The following is a 16,680-nucleotide window of genomic DNA, read 5'->3' on the forward strand; positions in this document are numbered from 1 at the left end:
TTTTGACCAGCTACGACTGGGATAAGAAGGGATAGGCATAGTCCCCCTGCTGATATGGCTTTTAAGATTTGAATTAATGCTGGATATGGTCCAATTCTTTGGACAGATACAAAATATGTATCTAACTCTGCTACTTTCTATATACAAATATATACAGCATATATAAATACTCTACAACTTTGAACACAGATCTCATCAACATTCAGCTTTTCAAAGTGAAAAATATTGCCTATAAGCCATCATTGGAGAGAAAGACAATGAGTGAACTGAAAGACATTCACACTATACCCATTTGACAATGGTAAAACTGTTATCACACCTTACATGACACACGTGATGGCATAAGGCCCTTCCCAAAGACATATTCCTTCTCTAAAGCCAAAACACAGTTCTGATACGCCTGCAAAAGTTGTCAAATTTTGCTCCCAAATGTGAAGGTATGCTTAGGAAATGTGCGGAATAACGCTGCAATAACAAGATATTCGATGGGTAATGACAAAAATGCGAAATATCAACCAAAAAGGTTCAGTCTCAGAACTTACCCGAACGGGGTCAGGCTAAACTCGGACTCGGGGATAATTCGGCCTCGCTATGTATTGGTTATCCCTCTGGATTGTACAGTGTTGTACTATGGGAGCGGCCTGTATAAACTACATTGTAGCATTCTGGCTACTCGCAGTAATGGTCCGAGTTGTTACAACGCGCGCATCAAAAACCTCTTTGGCGTGCATGCAAAATTAGTGTGCGCCTATCAAGCACCTCTAAAAACAATCAAAGACGCTTGATAAACAACAACAAAAACTTCAGAGACAGCGCGTCTCAACAACTGAGGTGATGGGCGTATGGCTTGAGGACCACGCGCTGTCCATTTGTTTTGTACAGGATTAGCACGCACTTTTCTGTCTGTTCAGTTAGGCCTCGTTTGGTATTATACAGTCAGTAGAATAGGGTGATCACGAACTGCGAGTAAATTGTCTGAAATAGGGTCGAGTTTTCCCTGAGACCGAGTTAGTCTGGTTCCTTTTGGAATAAAAGTCGGTTTTCCGACTTTTATTATTTTTCTCAAAATACTCCAAAATGACTCATCATCCCGGCAAATCGCGTCAGCCAGGTAAGTTTCGTTGCAGACTCTTTCGATATATTGCAAGCAAATATGAAATGGTGCCAGACGGGTTCTCAAACCCTTACCAAAACTGTGTTTTCACTTTAATACAAGGTGTCACATTTTGAAAGAATTTCAGATGTGTCACTTGTCATAAAGACTTGTAAAAACACAGAAACACAGATACTACATACTCTTCCTAGATTACTTTATTACTTTCATATATCTAAGAATGCATCTTAAAGTGAACTTGCCTTCCTAAATGTTGTAAAAAATATTTTTCAAGACACTACTTCCATGCAAAATACTGAAAGTAAGTCATCTCTTTTACTCTCCCTCACTCTCTCTTCCTCCCCTCTTTCTCTCTCTTAACTCACAGAAAACTGCAGCTTGTAAAAAAAGTTTTATCTTAAAAATCAATAAGAGTAGAAACAATTATTTTTACAAAATGATCAGAACAAGTAACAAAGAACATCAGCCATAATATTTCCTATAGAGTGTGTAGCCAATTAAATGACCTGATTGAAGGGATGCTGCACTGCACATAATGCTCATTTGAGTCATTGTGACGAATGTGCAATGCTATTTCACTTCAAGTACGGTACTGCAAATTGCATAGAAAGCATACAAAATATAACATGACAGTGGTCTTACATGATAATCAATGCTTAAGTAAGTATAACATTTGAATATAACTGGAAAAAACAACACCTAATGGTGACTAAAATGCCATTTCAAGAATTAGGAATAGTTTTAGAAGTCATCATCATCATCATCCTCATCAGCATAAGCATCATTGTCATCATCGTTGTTACGGTCAATTTCCCTTCCCTCCTCTACAGCGACATTTTCGTCAGCATTCCGTTCATTCATTGCAGCCTGGCGTGCCTTGAAGTTGGCTATCTGCCGGTAGCGGGGTTCGTTTAGGCAGCTCTCTGCAGAGATGGTTCTTGGATGCGTCTCTCCAAAGACCTGCACCAGAAAACAATGCTGCATTCATCAAAATGCTCCAGGGATATACCATAACATGGCAGTTGCCCTCAAATAAGGTCACTTTCACCCAGATTGAGCACTGCTTTTGAATGTATGCACATATGGAATAGTGTACTGTAAAACATGATATATTCGCGGCATGAATTTTTCGCGAATTGAAGCCGACGGCCTTTTTTACGGCATGAAATTTTCGCGAACTGCCACTGCCATTGAATGCATATAGTGTAGAAAAGAACTTTCGCGTGCATTTTAATTTCGCGAATCTTCGTGCTCGCGAAATTCGCGAAATTAAAATGCATGCGAACATTCCTCGTTTTACAGTATAGGCATGTATTTTCACTTCAGTATCTTTCTTGTTTGAAGTAGATATTAAAGTAAATGGCTATGCAGGTTGTGTGCTGTAACAGTGGAAACTTTTGGGTGTGTAGTTTTTCATGCTCAGTTCGGTAAGATGAATTTTGCACATTTTTAATGCTGCAGAATCAAAATGTGTTGTAGAAAAACTGCTGAAAACACACTTTCCAATTCATGTTATGATCCCAAACTAAAGAGTAATGTAGAAGGATAGCTCTTTCAGAAAATATGAAAAACTTAAGATTGACTCGGTTGACCCATTTCACCTTTTTTTGAGTCCTCACATGAAATCAAGGGCTGCGACTTTTTGTTCGTTTTGTGATGCACGGTCACATATGTAATTTGGAAAAACAGATTATTTTTAGCTAATACAAGTAATGCCATGTTCCCAAACCAAGATATGTCAGAGTTAACATCTCTTCTTTTTAATTTTTTGTGGCTATAGGACAAATTTTAGATTTACACAGGTGAAATATGACATTTTTGTCAATTCTGTCTTACAAATGAATAGAAATTGTGAGAGCATGACATTGTCAATTTGCTGTTTGAATATTCATGAGGACTGGTCAAGAAATGTTTTCTGAAAAAAATTGAAATTTCAAAATGTCACATCATCCTTATTTCTTATTCGACTTTTGTAAATTTTGTATTGTTCTGTAGAGAATATTTTTTTCTTTCTTTTGCAGTTTATTCATTTTTGGGGTGGACTTCTTCTTTACAGCGAGGGAGCCCTTAAAAGAGGTTATCCAAAATGTGGCATGCACTTACCTCAATACACAGCTGATGCCACTTGACAAAGTGGTCATGTGCTGTGTGGTAGTCTTGGATGTCCTCGTAGTAAATTCCAGTGTTGCTGATTATTCGTGTCATGAGCTTGCAGTTCTCACCAAAGGCCTGCTGGCACTGTTCCCTTGAAATCTGATACCACTGGGAGGGGGGGGGGGGGGGAAATAGCAGTGAAGCAAGAGAGATCTTAATGCCACAGAAAAGCTTCACAATAATCTCATTGTTGGAAGGATTGGAAGGATCTGACCAAAAATATCTGGTGGAATTCTTGGGGAGGTTTTAATTCTATGGATGTTGGCTTTTGCTCTCAAATCTCTTATGTTAGCTGTAATGCACTTCAAATGTGTAACTTGTCGCTAGGTGTAAGCAAGCTTCACAGTTGTCAAAAAAAAAAAAGGTTGTAATGTTACAGCACGTAGACCTACAAGCATTGCTGACCTAGAGAACATTGCCTATGAGGAATGGGCCAAAATCCCCCCAGAGCGCTGCCAGAAGCTTGAGAGAGACTATACCTCTCATCTACAGCAGGTCATTGCAGCAAATGGGTGCTGCACTAAGTACTAAAGACACACCCTAGTGGGTTGAGTAACGTAACAACCTGTTTTTTGTGCATGTAAACTTTCCAATTTTGGATGGACTATAAATAAAATCTGGCATTCACCTCAGAACATGTGCATGTAGCTTTTTTTTTTTTTGTCCTCAATTTGAGGGACTTTATTTAAATCAATTATTCAGAATCATGCATAAGTCAATACAAGCATAAGACAATTGTAGTCAGAGTTCAATTTACATCAAATGAAAATTCTGCATGTAGCTTTTAATTTGTCATTATTTGTGTATTCATCCATGTGTATTTATAGGGGGCTGAATAATTTTGCAACATGGTTTTTGTGTCAAAATTGCAATTTTGGATGGACTTTGAAGTAAATCTTGACTTTTGTTTCGGTATTCAATTGTGATAAACTATCTGTTGGCTACGTGAATGATTTAGTAACAGTCTGCAGTTGCAATGTTATTCTTTTCGCCAAAATGTCAAAAAAGCATGGGGGGTTGAATAATTTTGCTGCCAACTGTATGCATGAGATTATCTGTCATCATATAATTGGTCTACTGAAGGTAAAGGCATTCATTCACAATAGACTCAAGGCCTCCGGGATCATTCTGAAGCAACAGGGTAGAGAAAATACACTAGCTAATAATAACAAACTCAGGAGGTGTTCATATACAAACAATACTCCTAATGGGCAGAACGTTTTGAACAAACCACTAGAGTGTGACATTGACTGACCCCACTACTACCATACTGACCCTTGATCCCACTCTAAACCTCCCAATTTCCTTACCTCTAGTTGTTCATCCGACCCTCTCTCATACAGGATGGCCCTTGTCATGCTGGCTTCAGCCTCTTTGCCCAAATCTCCAATCTGTAATAAGAAAAAAAATATGAAGGTAAAGCCTCTCTCAGTCTGTCTGTTTTTTTCTTTAAAATATATAACCAATCATTGTGAAGACAAATCAAGTCAATGAACACAAAATTCCTAATTTGGGTACTTTCGAATTCTCCAGATTGTGAGCTTTCCAATGATATTTAGTTTGTCCCACTGTATTTCGATGGCCTTTCACAGAAATGGTATGAAAGCCAGCAACTACGTTGTTCAACACAATTATGAGCAAATTGATATGCTTGGGTGTTAAAATGCAGTCAAGCCTGCAAGACATAATGCACTAAAATTCACTAAGTCAAGTCAAAACAATACAGCAAAATGTTCGTAAAAGGATAAAACTAAAAAGGTTAATACTTAGAAACGATTACTGTTAGATATAGATATTTGGACATGAGGTACATAAAAGATATCAATCTTTTATTTCGCAGACATTAATTTTGAACTTTTCACTCAGTTGACCTTCTTTAACATTTTGCTCAGTTTTACGATTACCATTTTGTATCAGGGTAACATAGTGACATGTCACATAGCATAATCAATACACTACTCTCATCCAATAGAGTACATATTTTCATATGGACCATGTATTGCACTTCAAAATTCTGCAAAGTCTTACTTTAAATGCTACCATTTGTTTTGGGGTTTTTTTGTTTTTGTTTTTCTAAATACATGTATAGCTCCAGACTACAACATGATATGATAAAGAAATTATGTTGTGATAACACCCTTAAAATTTACAAGACTTTAGAAAAATCTAAGCCTTGTCAATGCTTTGCAAATCATACCAACACATGAGAACAAACATCAAGGATCCTCCTCTCAGACAACCAACTCTGTACTGGTCCTAATGGATAAACAGTAGAATAGCACCAGCACACTGATCTATGACTGATGTTCATGGCCCTATGGGAAATACTGGTTTGCTTTACTATCACCCTCCTACTCTGCCCATCTATTGGTCTGAATGGAATCACAGTTACTTCTTAACGCATAGGCCAAAGTTAGTGATAACAGATGACACAAAAAGTATTCCCATGAGAAAAATATACGAGATGAAGCACTGGACGCACAGCACAACAATAATCTAAACCCCCCGTCACATGGGCCTATGAGGCATAGACTGTGAAATGGGGGACCAGTGATAGGGACCCATGCAATAGAAACTTCTCCATTTCACCCCCTGGAGATGAACGTCGAGGTAATGTTGTCATTTTAACCCTAAAGGGGCCGGGCTTTTTGGCTATGCTCAGCCCCACCCCCCCCCCCCCCACCCCCCGACATCTCAGCCATCGGTGGCGCGATCGCGATGAAATTTTGCATGCGTGAGACCGGCGTCATAATCTACAAGATTGTGTCATAAGATTTTTTGAAACAATCAATATCTAATTTTAATTAATTAATTATGCAAATTAAGCTCAAGATCATATTTTTGCCTAATTAAAAGCATTGAGAGTCTAATTTTTGATCTGTAAATCTCTTTTAGCATATTCAATGATTGTACATCACAAAAACTTCCAAAATTCATTTCAATTCTTATGTATTTTATTGTTTTCAGAATTTCTTATGTATTTCTCTGTTTTTCAACTTTTGTTTTTTCTTTGTTTTTTCATTGGAAATTGTCACTGACCACTTTTCTACCATAATTAGCCCAAAACTAATCAATGAAAGTGATTAATTGTAAAAATAATCAGGTTTTTATGACTTTCATGACAGAGCACTGTTTTCCATAGGAAATGTACACAAAATCACAAAATTGTGCCCATTTTGGGGCGACATTCTGTTACAAAGATTACATTCTGTTACGCCTTCTCGCGTAACAGAATTATAGCGCGAAACGTCGAGGGGGGGGGGGGCCAGAATTGCGAACGCATCTTCCAAGGGATTCAGGTCCCCCTAGATTCAGGATGCGAGTGACATTATCGTTTGGTGCACCAATTGCCAGCCTGCGGGGAGGGGACCGGGCCACGACGTCATAGCAGTATGGCGTGCACTGAAAATCAAAATGGGTGATTACACTGCGGACGTAACGCGGGGACTGCAGCAATTTGGAACCATGCTTGTACGAGAAAGGCGTCCATGTCCACACAATCAAGAAGTCCCTAATATACCTCTTTGAACATCTTGACAGAGGTGGTTATGTGCTTGAGAGATTCCTCCTGAGCCTCTGTTGAGGGTAGGGTGTTGTCTCCACCACACTCCATCCAGGTGTTGAGGGCAAAAGACAGACGCATGAGGGTGTCGGCCAGTTTAAACTGCAGAAATCATGAAGAGATAAAGAATCCAACTTGTTTACTACAATGCCTGCACAAAAGAATGTGATACTATGCATCCTCTTTCACCAGCAACAGAAATGATCCATGGATTACTTGAGACATTTGTGACCCGCTACAACAAAAAGGTCCTAAAGTCGCGCACTGTCAAAGCCGTGAAAATCGAGTTTGAAGTCAGAGCATTAAAATTGGTCAAAACTTAAGATTTTCTGATTTTGCTATATTATTGGAGTCTAACAAGTCTTCTATCATCTGTCGAAATTTTGAAGCAAAATGATCAAAGGAAAGATTAAAAAATAGCGTTTTTCTGAGCCATGTTTTTGGCGTTTCAACGACGCAGAAACTGGTTCGAAAGTTTGGATTGAGCGCCACAGATAGGTTCCGCCCCTAACAACGACCAGAGTGATCTCATTGGTCAGTTTGCTGCTTGCTGCTAACCGAGGCGTGAAGCTCGCACACTGCCCAGTCTGGTGCACGTGCGGGCGGGGTGCGCTATGCTCAGCCGCTTCTCACATCCTGGTCACTGATTGGTTGGTGAGGAGAGTACCGCCGACGCTGATCACGATGTGCTTGAATGAACTCTTCGGGGGTTGCTAGGGCTTACCTTCTATTGTCCAGAGGTGAAAACTGACTTGCGTGTCTCTTGATCGTGATTGCGTCGAAACGAAGACTTTTAGGGCGCTTTTCTCGAAACAGTTCTTTTCCAGATGTCTTGACATGCTCTCTTTTAAACATCGATATCTCCGCAGCCGAGTATTTTTATAGAATGTGTTATATATCAATTTAAAGCAGAAAGATTAGGGGATTATATCATGCAATTTTCAAATAATCGACCTCGCCCGACTTTAGGATCATTTTGTTGTAGCGGATCACATTTCATATAAAACTACTCCCTGGTTTGAAAAGGAAGAATACTACTGACCTTGGATCTGAACAGTTTTGGGGGAGTTCTTGATATATCCTTCTGTTATCTAAAGTTTGATACAGGTAATTTCTTTTTTCTCTCTCTCTCTAATCTGCAGCAGGAGAGTACATTTCCTACCTTGACTTTACACAACTCTTTTAAGTTTCTGCCCAAGCTTGCTACATATATCAAAACTTTCTGATGTTACTGGGGACATGTAAGTTCTATTTATGACAGAAGACATGTGCTCTCAATCCTTAGCACTATTTGAGCTGGTTCTCTTGTTTTGGTGGCATATCCTAACACATAAATTATAAACATCATGGCACTCATGGCACTAATGGTGGTACCAAGAAATGTAATGTGTCCTGCAACGGAACGGTCCTAAAAGCAAAACTGTTCACCTTGTGTCTGGGTCCTTCTAATGTTTTCCTGATTCCAATAGCCTTCCTGCAGTAGTCGATGGTGGGCCTCAGATCTTTTAGCTGCTCCCTGGTGATGAAGTCATGCAGTTTGGCAATCTGCAAGCAAAGAAAACATGGCATTGGTCACAGAATGTAAAATTCACATTGATACGTGAACTCATCAAAAATTTGAAATTGTTGACATAGATTTTACAGCTCTCTTAGTCTATTGACGTGCATCAGTTTTGCTTTCTTGCTGTATCTGTGTGGGTTTCAAACAAGTCTACCTTGATATTTCACTTCACATGTAATCAGGTTATTGATTTCCAGAGGCATATTTCTGGAGACATACTTCTGAAGATTTCGTATGATCAAAATCCACTCAGATACTCTTGAAATTAAAGTGACAGTATGTGACCTTTGACCTTCACTGGATTCCATTGATAATATGTGAAACTGTTTCATGCCTCATGGTAAGGCTACATGGCCAATGGTATAAAAGTTCAGAAAAAAGCTCTGGAAATACCATAGAATGCCATTTGAAAGGGACAGATAACAGACAGAGGTCACATATACAAGTATATTAACCCATAAGTAGACAACCAAGATATCAGATACACTAAAATACTGACCAGAGGCCTAATGCATAAAACTTTCTACCAGAGAGAAACTCTGGTAAGAAATGAAAATGAGGATAAGTAAGAGTCAGTCATTGACTTAAAACACATGAAAGAGCTCTGCTAATTCAAACGTAACCTGAGTTTTCTCAGGTATAAAGTTCATGCAAGAGGCCCCGAAGTGGGCATGGGCAGAAGCATAGATAATAGTGCTGACAAAAACAAACAAACATACAAACAAACAAACAAACAAACAAACAATTACACACCTCATCAAAGAGCTCTCCACACAAGTCATACAGTTCCACCAGTCTCTCTGGCTGTGAGCCCAGTTCCTCTGTCTCCAGCACCAGAATGTTATCAACGATGCCCTTGGCTGGCTGATACTGCCCTGCCTGGATACTGTGGACATTTAACATCAATAGAGAAAGAAAGAAATATTAATAGGGGGACATGCAATCATTATTAACTCTTGCCTTGGAGAGAAACATTGAGTTTGATTTTCTAAAATATGTTGCTGACTTATGAATTTAGTCACTAAGGGGCTTTAATAAGGTAACGCAATTACACAGTCAGAACATGACCTCTATAGGGATCAAATGAAAAAGAGGTTTTAATTCTCACTTAAGAAATACTTACAAAGAATGACAGCAATTTTAACAAGAGATAAAACACCCAGCATTAGATATGAGGTTTCTGGGTCCTGGGGGCTGTTTCACTAAGCCCCAAAATGAATCCTAAAGTTTAATTCAACTGATCTTAGGGACAATTTCGGGATCAATCAGTCCTCAGAGGTTAAATGTTTCACTTAAGAAAGGCATTTGGGAATAACATTTTGTGCCCACCATGCCACATTGAGTAGGTCTTGAATATCTATGCATCCTTCTCAATTAGATCTGACTTGAACCTGTCCCAACTTTGGGTTCATTGCTTGTCTCGATTTATAGTTCCAATGTTAGTTAAACACGGCCCGATGGGCTAAGTCAACTCACAGGATGTGGGCCAAACATTTGAGTCGATCTGCCTTCTGCTGGGAGTCATCTGTAGTCATATTCTCACTCATCTCAGTATATTTGTCAACCATGGTTTCGTATTTCTCATCAACCTGTGCATTGTACAAAAGACAAAAACTCTCTTAATTGGAACAATCTGTTTTCTACATATTTCTTTAAGCTGGAGATTCCATCTCTGGACTAAAATACCAAACTTTCCAATAATTCTGGTATTTCTATATATAGAGTGTATGGCTCCTTCATCAGTTTTTCTTCTCTTTTTGTTAATTCCAAAATCATTAACTAATACATTTCATAACTGAGGACAAATTTGGTCTATGCATATTTGATATGACTGATTCTACCTTATTTCACTATTGAAGGTATTCTCCTCATACCATATAAGTGATACAATTTTAAATTCATGGAAAGGGTCCATTTCATTGCAGGGTGTTCATAACTGGCTGGATAGCAGCATATCATAACGCATTGCAAGAAATACAATTTGTCCTTGATATCACTTCTGACTGGAAAGAAAGCACAGAAGGCCATCATCATATTAAAGTCTAGAAGATCTAGACAACCACTGTAAATAGAGCCTGTTTTGGATACAGAGCTAAGTAAGTTATGCACATTTGGCCAGAACGAATCCCATATCTTTGCACTGTTATCATCTCCACTCCAGTGAGTATAACCTGGATGAATTGCGAATTATATCTATTCATTGCTACTCAATTATACAAAAGCCTCATTTCCCTCTAATTACTTTACAAACTATACAGTCCCACTTTTCTCCAATACAAAGTCAATGAATACACATCACTCTGTTTGTGTAACATTCCTGCTGTGCCAGATAATGAATGACTGGCATGTACAGTCTGCTGCCACATAAAAAGTCCAGTTAATTTGTGCAGACAAAGAGCCAAACAGTCTTTACCTTTCTCCAGTATGTAAGAAGCTGTGAGCTGTAGTCTGTGTCATACAGTCTGTTGATGATGTCCCACTCACACAGACATTCTGTCAGTCTCTTGGTGTCCCCCATCTTAATCAACTGATATGGATATTCCTGTTCATACAAAAGTAACATAATATATATATATATATATATATATTGGGAAATAATCAATACAAAACAACATAATACAATACAATACAATACAATACGCTCTTACAAATTATAAGTTGTTCCAAAGCACTTTACATTGCATTATCATTATATAGTGCAGCCTACATACTGTAAAAACAAGATATATTCGCAGCATGAATTTTTTGCGAATTGGAGCCGACGGTCTTTTTTGCAGCATGAAATTTTCGCGAACTGCTGCTGGCATTCAGTGCATACAGTGTAGACAAGAACTTTCGTGTGCATTTCAATTTCGCAAATCTTGGTGCTCACGAAATTTGCGAATTAGAATGCACGCAAACATTCCTCGTTTTACAGTACTCTGCCCAGATAGAACAATGAAGAAGGCAGAGGTATGCTATCACTTGCGTCATACTTGCATCATATTGGCATTGTATTTTTGCAGTTTTCACAGGTAAGACAGCGACTAATTCAAGGAAGTAACCCACAAGCAATCATTTTATCAGTTGTTCCACCATCTCGTAGCCTCACTCTATCAGGCAATGTGTACCTCACACTTCCGGTCCAGATTGGGCACCGTCTCAAAGAAGTTTGCCAGCTTGTTGTTCCACCATCTCGTAGCCTCGGGAGATGGTACCCCAGCCCCTTCCTCCCCAGACCCAAGCTCCACGTTGAAGTACTTCTTGCGCACTGCCTTGCTGAGGGATCGATGGTAGAAGTCCAGCCGGCCCTCCCCACTGTCACCAAAGGGGCGCAGGAAAGGGCGAAGGGCGCGGTACACTCGTGCCCACTTCACAGCGGGTAGAATCTGCAGCTTCTGCGATTTTTCACCCTTCTCACTGGCACCTGTACACACAATAACCATATTTAACATGGAATATCTCACAACAATCATACTTTAAAGGGACTGTACTGTACTGGTTGAGGTGAGGATTCAGCTTGTAACGTTTTGTGAGATATTTAGAAAGCACTCCATGAAATGTTAAAGAGCATACAATTCTAAGGGAAATCAAAAATTTATTTGATGAAAATCGGTTTTGAAATGATAGAGATATCTAAACACAACGTAATACAAAGAGGTCCTAATAAAAGTTGTGGCCTATCAATTTTCTTACGATCTTTTTTTTTTAATATCTCAGCAATTTCATGGCCAATCTTCATCAAATAAACATTGAATCCTTCTTGAAATTACATGCTCTTTCCTATTTCACATTAAGTGGTTCTCATTATCTCACCGAAAAATATTATGAACCTGAATCCTCCCCTCAACCGGTACTGTACAGTCCCTTTAAAATGTGCACACCTGCAGATCCTGTCTGAAAGCCTTTCAAGTATATTAACTGAAATGCTCACAAACAATGAGGAATAGTTGATGGCAAGACTGGTAAACAGAGGAATCAGAAGATTGAGGAAACAAAATATTCATTAGTGGAAAATTGAGCAAAGAAAATGGGATTCCATAAGGATTCGAACCTGAGACGTCCGGATGCTAGCCAGGTGCTCTATCTACTGAGCTATAGAAAGCCCTAGTTCAGCGTTTGTCCCAGAAACCCTAAATTCTCAATGCTTAAATGGTCAGAAGTTATAGCAGTGTATTTGTGTGTGACACACACGTACACACTTGAACCTGGCATAAACCTGAGGGATAATTCAACTTGGGGATAATTGCGAGGAATCACCGAAGTGATGCAGCTTTTTCAATTTCTGCCAATATTTTGTCATGACGAGAACACCTCGTCTAAATTGAACTCACCGTTTTGAATGTTTACACAAGAGAAGCTGCTATCTTAATCCTATTAGGATTTGACTGCCATACCCAGCATTACCAAGGGTTAGCTCTCTCATGACAGAGACCCCCCCCCCCCTCCTTTGTTTTTATCTCAGTCTGGCAAGTGTAAAATGACTGCATGCATGGGTGCACGCACACATCAGTGTGCTTTGCCGCTCATTGCTGTTGCTATGTTGTCATGAGTATTCTCTCTGCCATTTCTACATGCCGGGAAGGTTGGAAGAGACTTCCCCACCTCCCAGAATATGATATCTTTATACAATCCAGGTTTTAGACCTTGCAATCCCCTAAAACAATGTTGAATCAATCCCTAGACTAGAGTGGTAAAGAACTGTGAAGTACTATTGCAGAAGAAAACAAAAATCCTGCACAAATAAAGATTGCACTTTCTTGAATACGTAATAAAAAAACTCGTGCAGCTTGTGTTTGGTAGAAAATTAACACAGTATTACGATGCCCACGTCACAATCATGCAACAAGAAGTAATTTGGTCATCAGCAATGCATTTCCACTGCTGCAAATGTATAAGTGTCTTTGATGTAGACTACACATCTACAAGCTGGTGCTGAAATAATCCTCAAACCCGAGTTGGAGGAGGAGTTGCACGTCTAAGATCTTTCCCAACTCGGGTTTGGGGATTATTTCGACACCGTTTTCTAGAGAAGGGTAGTCTGAATTCCAGACCCTTTGCCAATTAGATCAATTTTGCCACTCGTGTATTACATGGATTCAAAGGAGTACTTTCTTCTGTCATAGGTCAATGTTTGTACAAGGGATTACTAGAAGCTTGGCTGGTGAGACAAAACGGTGTCGAAAACCCGAGCAAAGCATTGTTTTACTCGGGTTGCCTTAGATGGACTGTATTCCTAATGGTTTCAAACACAAACAGAAAAACTGACCAGAAATGAATATCATTCATTAGTGGAAAATGTTTTCTTTGCTCAATTTTCCACTAATGAATACTATTCATTTCTGGTCAGTTTTTTTGTGTGTATTTGAAACAAAATATTGGCAGAAATCATTGGACAATCCTATCAGCACATAAATACATTGCTATAGCAGGGCTAAACGTGGGCTTTTGGTTTCTCTGGCTGCCTATAAAATCTTTAAATCTAAGAAGTGACTTGAAATAATGAACAGATCAAAGTCCATTTTGAATCTTAGTTTCCCGATCAGGCCATCAAAAGATAAATTTGGTGACCCCACACCAATCTCAAGTGGCATGGGGCAACCAGGCCACTGCTAATCTTGAGCCCTGGCTACAGCACTGTGGGAATTCAAGAGTAGACTAGCAAACATGCGAAAGAGTGAGGACAGCAAAAAAGAACACCAAAAAATTTTTCAGAAAGAGAGGGAAAGACAAAAATAAAGCAAGTTGGATTTTGAGAGCAAGATTAGCAGATGACATGAGTAAAGATATAATTATGCAATAGTAACCATATGCATAACTTGCACACAATCAAGAAATAAACAACTATGCAGACTACAAAAGCCATTGCAATGTCTTACAGATCTTGTACACCTCACACTGTCATTTCTCAACAACAAATTAATGTTTTACAGCACTTGTCTCAAACATGATATCCACTTGCCTGAAACATGATGTGTACTTGCCTGTACCCCTTGGTACATGTTCGTTTGTTTGTTTGTTGTTGTTGTTGTTTGTTTGTTTTTTGTTTTTTGTTTGTTTGTTGTTGTTGGGGTTTTTTTTTGGTTTTTTTCTTTTTTTCTTTTTTCTTTTTTTTTGGGGGGGGGGGGTGTGGAGCCGGGAAATGTGCAAACGCCGGGAAATGTGCAAACGCCTGGAAATGTGCAAATGTCTCGCCGGGAAATGTGCAAACGCCGGGAAATGTGCAAACGTCTTGCCGGGAAATGTGCAAATCTCTAAATTTCATCAACGGGAAATGTGCAAACGTGACGCCGGGAAATGTGCAAATGTTCAATTTTGCCGGGAAATGTGCAAAACGTCGCCGGGAAATGTGCAAACCATTCATTTTATGTAGAGATGGAAGAGAAACTCTCAATCAAAGCTGCGCTCGAACCATTACCATCTTTACCACCTGTCTTAGCGACCATCTGTCTTTTTATGCCTCCGCCACGAAGTGGTGCCGGGGCCCGGAGGCACTATGTTTTCGGGTTGTCCGTCCATCCGTACGTACGTCCGTCCGCTTTCGTTTACGCGATAACTTGAGTAATTTTGACTGGAATTTTACCAAACTTGGTCCAAGTATAAAGTATGATAGGGCAATTATTTGATAAGATTTTGGGTGAAATCGGCTTGAGGTCAGAGGTCAAAGGTCAAGGTCAAATCATGAAATTGTATCATTTTACGCGATAACTCAAGACTGGATCGAGCAAATTTCACCAAACTTTGTCGGAGGATGATGTATGATGGGGCAATTACTTGATAAGTTTTCTAGTGAAATCGGACAGAGGTCAAAGGTCAAAGATCAAGGTCAAATCTTAAAATTTATCTGTTTACGTAATAACTCAAAACTGGATGAAGCAGCTTTCACCAAACTTGGTCCAAGGATGATGTATGATAGGACAATTAGTTGAGTAGATTTTAGTGACATTGGCAAGAGGTCAAAGGTCAAGGTCAAATGCTAAAAATGTTGCTATTTCCCCCATATCTATGCAATGCCCAAAGGTATTTTCTTGAAACTTAGTGTAGACATGTACTACTGCGTAAAGATTCTCCAAAGAGAGTTTCATGTCATAAGGTTAAAGGTCAAAAGGTCAAAGGTGAGGTGAAAATGTTGTAATATCACTTTTCTCGCAAATGGTTTCTATGTATCTTCATGGAACTTGACTGGCAGGGATTATCTAGGGAATTTAGGGGTCGTGGATCAATAGTCAGGGGTCAAAGGTCAAGGTCAACTCCTCAAAATTTTACTATTAGTATATGCAATGCTTGCATTATTAGTTTTAAAGCTTAATATATACGTGCATTACCTAACGGAGATTCTCCGGGAAATTTCCAGCCAGAAGGTCAAAGGTCAAAGGTTAGGGGTCAAGGGCCAGGTTTCAATGCCCCCCCCCCCAAAAAAAAAAAAAAAAAACTATTTTGTACTGTAATTACATTCTTTTTTCATACCTTGGAAATTACTCAATGCATAAACTTATAAAAGGGTCCGTCAGAAGTCAAGTAAAACTTCTCAATTCCCTAAATATGTGTACCTGCACTCTTAGACAATTATAGCAAACCCAGTTCAAGGAAAATGAACATTCAAGGTATTTCTGACAAACCTGTCATTTCAGTATTTTGCCAGTTATGTGAAACTGTCATCACACATTGTGAAGACATTGTTCTATACACCTATTGGGAGAATCATGCATTATGGCGGAGGCATCAGTCGCCATAGCGACATTTCTAGTTTTTTATTACATTTTCAGCATTTTCTTGCAAACCCTACAACGATTTTTCACCAGATTTGGCAGATAACATCTTAATGGTGATATGATCGTAATTTGTCAAAATGAGCCCCCCCCCCCCCACACACACACCAGTCCTAAGGGGGGGGGGGAGGAGTTGAAGCCTCAGAGTCCCTATACCATGTATAAACGCTTGATTTTTTTTCTTCATCTGTCGAACCGAAAAAGAAAGAGCTAAGTTAATGCTATGAAGACATTAATGACTAAAATTTCATGTTTGATTATGGCGGACCCAGGGGTGCCCTGATCGGGGGTGAGGGGGAGGAGGGGATTTTCCACATTTTCAGCACATTCTCGAAAAATCTAGGACGGATTTTCACCCAACTTGTGAAATACAGTCATATTTATGGTAATATAATCTTGATTTGTTAAAATCTTCTTCTGTCAAACCGAAAAAGATAGAGCTAAGTTAATGCTATGAAGACATTAACGTGATTAATGAATGAAATTTCATGTTTGATTATGGCGGATCAAGGGGTGCCCAGATCGGGGGGGGGGGTGGGGG

The 16,680-nt window shown here is 39.3% G+C and overlaps 1 protein-coding gene across 1 annotated transcript; it reads right to left on the reverse strand.

Annotated features, from left to right (window-relative positions):
* Positions 1-1,440: 1,440 nt before the first annotated feature.
* LOC139741464 (uncharacterized) lies at positions 1,441-11,816 on the reverse strand. The gene is made up of 9 exons (XM_071652049.1): positions 11,502-11,816; positions 10,805-10,933; positions 9,868-9,980; positions 9,145-9,277; positions 8,259-8,375; positions 6,789-6,932; positions 4,579-4,659; positions 3,218-3,376; positions 1,441-2,074 (listed from the first exon to the last, which is right to left on the reverse strand). Exons 1-9 carry the CDS (start codon positions 11,814-11,816, stop codon positions 1,856-1,858), a joined length of 1,410 nt encoding a protein of 469 aa, XP_071508150.1. The 3' UTR covers positions 1,441-1,855.
* Positions 11,817-16,680: the final 4,864 nt, after the last annotated feature.

This window comes from Diadema antillarum, unplaced genomic scaffold (assembly GCF_040938485.1).
Source record: "Diadema antillarum isolate AM-2024a unplaced genomic scaffold, OU_Dant_1.0 seq00000931_RagTag, whole genome shotgun sequence".
Taxonomy (NCBI): Eukaryota; Metazoa; Echinodermata; class Echinoidea; order Diadematoida; family Diadematidae; genus Diadema; species Diadema antillarum.